The 4809-nt window shown below is 53.9% G+C and overlaps 1 protein-coding gene across 1 annotated transcript in view; it reads left to right on the forward strand.

The window, feature by feature from the left end:
* Positions 1-4809, forward strand: part of MVK (mevalonate kinase) — a gene marked incomplete at its 5' end in the record, with an annotated part of 11666 nt that overhangs the window by 575 nt on the left and 6282 nt on the right. Inside the window, 2 exons of the mRNA XM_010133866.1 lie at positions 603-750; positions 1906-2061. Of these exons, the coding sequence (XP_010132168.1) occupies positions 603-750; positions 1906-2061 (304 nt within the window). The remainder of the gene's footprint in view (positions 1-602; positions 751-1905; positions 2062-4809) is intronic.

Here is a 4809-nt window from a genome sequence, read left to right on the forward strand (position 1 = left end):
GGATACGGGGCCTCTTCCCCTGCCTCTCTGCCCTATGCCAGCCCTCACGGGAATTTCTGCAACATCTTGTCCCGGCTGGAGCCCCTGACTGGTGGTTGTGCCATTCCCTCCCGAGGACCTGTTGAGCCTGGTGAGCAGTGCCTGCTCAGCAGAAGGCAGAGCAGAGTCTGCTGAGTCAGAGCATTGATAAACTCTCTCAGCACTGACCAGAACTTTCCTTACACCAACGCCTGCTCCTGGCTGCTCAGAGTCCAGACTGCTTTGAAGTACATCGAAATATCCACCTTCTTCAGTAAAGATTTTGTGACTTGCCAAGTTCTCTGTGGCGACGGTCGGGCAGGGGAGGCGTAGGCAAGGAGATGAGCTGCTGCAATGCAGCGCAGGTGGGGGTGTGGAAACACAGGGGTCTCAGGGTGGCTGGTGGAGATTCTGCCTTTCTTGTATCATGATCCCTCAGGCAGGCAGTTTGTAGGTGAAAACTGAAACTGGCACAGTCTGTTTCTACCTATTATGACTGGAGATGTTGTTCTTGTAACTACTGCCCTCAAGTTTAACAGTCCCCTTCTCTAAGAGTTTCAATTCTCTCCTGCTTGCTTCCATAGCTGACTTTGACGGCTCTAAGTCCCCCAGCGTAGAGCAGCTGGATACACTGAAAGAGTTTGCCGGAATCACTGCCGGAGCCTCGGCTCCTGAGAACCTTGCTACTCTCGCCTTTCTCTATATGTACCTGGCTATTTCGGCTCAGTATGGGTAAGGCTTCCCTCCTGCCCCCCAAGCACCCTGCGGGCTTCAGCATTGTTCACTGTTAACTGCTGCTGCAATCAAGTCTTTGAGGCAAAATAAGAAATTACCAGGAATTTGGGCTCAGAGCTGAGCGGCTGGATGGGGTGTCCTGAGCAGGCGGGCTGGGAATCATCTGCTCTCATTTAGACTTTGAGGTGTTGAAGTTAGAGCAGCTTGTCCCACCCTCCTGTGTGGTCAGGGGAAGCAGGGGCAGATGTTCCCCCCCCACCCTCAGCAGGCAGTTTCTTTCATCCAGACTCAGGTTAGGAAAACCAGTGCTGTGAATTCCGTGTCTGAGCTCACTCTGATCCCTCCTGTGGGCTGAATCTCCCTAAAAATCGGAGACTTTGGGATAACCGCAGCTCAGGGCTGTTCCAGGTTCTAAACTCAACCAGCACTGTTGATGATACCAGTGTAAGTTACTGGGCAGGTGCTCAGGGAAGCATCACGTGCTGTTTCAAACCAAGTCAGAACCCTCAGTGTTCATAGCAAAGGAATCAAAGGTTGCAGAGTTACGATATGGAGCTGCATCGTGGTTCGCTTTGCAGTGTCGGGCTTGCTGGGCCCTGAGGCTGTCATCAGCCTGCTCTGAAACCCTCGCTTCAGAGCTCCTGGCACTCCCCAGCCCATGAAAAGCTCCTGGGCTCGACGTTAGGGTCTGTGACACAACCCGGGTGCGCTCAGTGGAGAAGAGGGACTCGTGCCCACGAGGTGTGCGTATTTCATCACCCCCAGCAGCTTGCCGCTCCAGTGGGAGGTAACTCTGCAACTAGGGAGTTGGGATGTTTATGCTTTATTTAGAAATGTGTTTAAAATCGTGTTTACAGCAATCTTTGAAGGGTCTCTTTACAGTGCTGCTCGAGGATTTAGTCACAGCGTGCCCCTGCAAGCAGCTCCCAGGCTGTGCTAGCCACAGATCCCCTGCAGCAGGGCTTTGCTCCAGCACCACGGCTTAGCACCACTCCTCAGCCCAGCCCTGGCTGCCTACCCTCATGCCCCTGTGCCAGTTTTCATCCCGCCTCTCCCATAATCGGTCCTAAGGGGCACCTTTTTGCCTTTGAAATGTTGTCTCAAGGTGGATTCGAGGGTCGTTGTGTTACATCCTGTGTGTCTGTGTTTCAGAGATGTTCTGAGCGTGGACATCCTGGTGTGGTCGGAGCTGCCCATGGGAGCAGGGCTGGGGTCGAGCGCCGCGTACGCTGTCTGCTTGGCAGCCGCCCTGCTGACAGCCTGTGGAGCCATCTCCTGCCCTCTGAAGGAGGAAGAGTCCACAGCCAGGTAATGCATCACATCAGGGAAGCCTCCCTGCTTCGGACACACACCCCGGGGCAGCTCTGCTCTCTCTTTCCTTTTACCTGCACAGGTTCTGCCACTGGCACCTCTCTTGGTCTCTCTGGGCCATGGCTGTGGTGGTGGCACCCTGAGTCCAGCTCTTCTCCCGTCGCTGGCTGGTGTTCCCAGCAGCAGAGACGTGCCCTGTACTGGGGCTCTGTCCTGTAAATCCTTTGTTTACAATTCGCTTCTGATAAAAGCAACTGGATGTAGAGACTTCGTAAAACTTGCACCATTTCCTTTGACTGGTGTAAGATACACGTGTAAAAAAGAAAAAAACCACAATACTTTATTTTGCCAAGGAAATAAAACATCCACTTCAGTGTGGTGAACTTTTTTACCTCTATTTCCTCTCTGTCCCTGAGCATCTTCCAGGTTTTCCTTTGAGTCCTCAAGGAGTCAAGGATCTTTTGTGGTTTTTCTGCATTTTCACTAAGTTTTTTTTCTGCATGTGGTACATTTCCTCCTGCTTCGCTGGAGTTTCCTCTTTGTCAGTGGCTGCTGAAAGGGATTTTCTTTCCTTCTGCCCTTGGGGCGTTTTCCCTTGGAGCTCAGTCGGGTAGAGCCGAGGCGGCTCTGATTAAAGGCAAGTATCGTGGCCGGAGTGGCAGAACCCTCTGCTGTGTGCGCAGGGCTGGGTTCAGCCTTTCCTGCCCAGATTTTTTGTGGGTCTGACAAGGACACAGCAAGAGGGGGTGACCCTGCTCCTCTTCAAAACCCCAAGAGCGTGACCTAACCCCAAAGCGCGGTCCTAAAGCGCGGTAGTTTGTACCCTGTGCCCAGGCAAACAGTCGCACAGCAGGAAGAGCGACAGGCAGGTTCCAAACGAGGCAGCGAGGATGTCTTCATTCCCTGCTTCTTACCTCCAGCTTGAATACAACGTCATTTTTTTCTCCCAGAGGGCAGAGGAAGGGATGGGGGTGTCAGGCTTCAGAAGGTTTTTGCTAAAGTCGCAAGAAAAGAACAGCATGATATAATGACTCCTGTGTCGAGAAGAATTGCAGCCTCTGAAAGAGGATTAAAAACAAGTGGTTTACAGCAAACTGCGCCTCTGTTTGGAGGAGCGGTGGCGTGAGCTGTTTTCCTGAGTGCTTCACAGATTAAATGTTGGCAGGAGGAATGAGAGGTGTGTGGAGACGGATAAAGACGTTCAGCAGAGGCCCCGGGAAGCGGGGAGGTAAAGGAAGCGGCTTTCAGAGAGCAGGTGGCTCCCAGAGTGCTCAGTGACTCGTTATTTCATGTGATGCTTTTCCAAAGCCCATGTTTGTGCCTCTGCTCCATGTTCTGGGCCCCATATTAAAAAAACCCCGTTGGAACAGGGGTCTGGGACACATGCTGTGTCTCTGGGCTGCGGAGCAGCTGCTCTGCATTCCAGGGGAGGGTCACAAATGTGTGTTTGTGTGTTACAGGAGAGCGCTGAGCTGCCCTGGGGATGCCAGGGCTGAGATGCTCCACACTGAAGGACCGAGTGGGGGGTTGGGCAGGTCTGGTAGTTCTAGAGGGGGTTGTGCGGGTGCTTCCCTTGCAGGCCCAGAGCAGTGGGGTTTCGAGCTGGGGGAGAAGTCCCGGTGGTGGAGTCATGGTGGAGGTGCAGCCAGCAATCGCTTTGTAACCAGCAGCCCACTGCTTGCTTTTTGTGTTGCCACAGCCCGTTAATTAGTGTGTTCAGTCAGGAGCCTTGATCCTTGCTGAGCCCGACCCAGCACCAAACGCTCTGCGCCAGCACTTAAACCCTCAGAGCACTCACCAATCTGTGTGACTGCTTTCGAGACAACAGAAAGCCCCGCGTTTGTGTTTTTAGCATAACACCTTCTGGATCGGCATTTGGTTCCCGTCTGTGCTCGAAGTGCCACTGCCGCTCGAAGTGTTGCAAGTTAATCCCTAAAAATCAAAGCCTTTGGAGACAGTAAATCAGTTCTGACTGCACCTTTTGACCCAATTTGTGAGGCTCCTGCCAGCGGCTGGTAATTAGAGGCTGAAGCTGCTCGTGTGAAATGCAGCTTTGACTGTTCTCTTCTCACATCACTCCTTCTACACCTAGAAACGCTCTATCCTGCCCCTTGACAAGCGGGATCTTGGGCCAGGGTGTGTGACAACACAGTATCAGGGAGGTGGGGATGGCTCTGGGCTTGTGTTCGGTTAGATTTGATCTTTGCTAGGCCAGGGCTGGGATCTTTGCCCTGAATCTGCTCCCTCCCTCGCCGCTGGCAGCAGTGGGAGCACTGGGTTCTGTACTGGCTGTGCCCCCTGTGCTGTGGAGTAGCACCAGTTCCCCTCGTGAGGCTGGAGGTGTTTCTACACACTGCCAAGCGGAGAAGTGCAGAGTGTTTGGTGCTGTGAACAGTGATGCCAGCTCTCCACTGAGGGCATTCACGGAGCTCGGGCTTCCCACAGCAGCTGGGTGCTTTGCGTGGTTCCCACGGCTTTTGTATCTCCTGCAGTCTCTGATGCTTCTCTCTGTCACAGAATCATTCGGGTTGGAAAAGCCCTTTGGTCTCCTCGAGTCCCCCAGTTCCCCATCACCGCCAGGTCCCCAGTGACCCCTGTCCCTCAGCAGCACCTCCACATGGCTGGGAAACCCCTCCAGGGATGGGCAATCCACCACTGCCCTGGGCAGCCGGGGCCAGGCCGGGACAACCCCAACGGGACAGAAATGGCTCCTCAGGGACAAACTCAGCCTTCCCCGGTGCCACC

Source organism: Buceros rhinoceros, unplaced genomic scaffold, assembly GCF_000710305.1.
Source record: "Buceros rhinoceros silvestris isolate BGI_N320 unplaced genomic scaffold, ASM71030v1 scaffold27773, whole genome shotgun sequence".
In the NCBI taxonomy this organism is placed as follows: Eukaryota; Metazoa; Chordata; class Aves; order Bucerotiformes; family Bucerotidae; genus Buceros; species Buceros rhinoceros.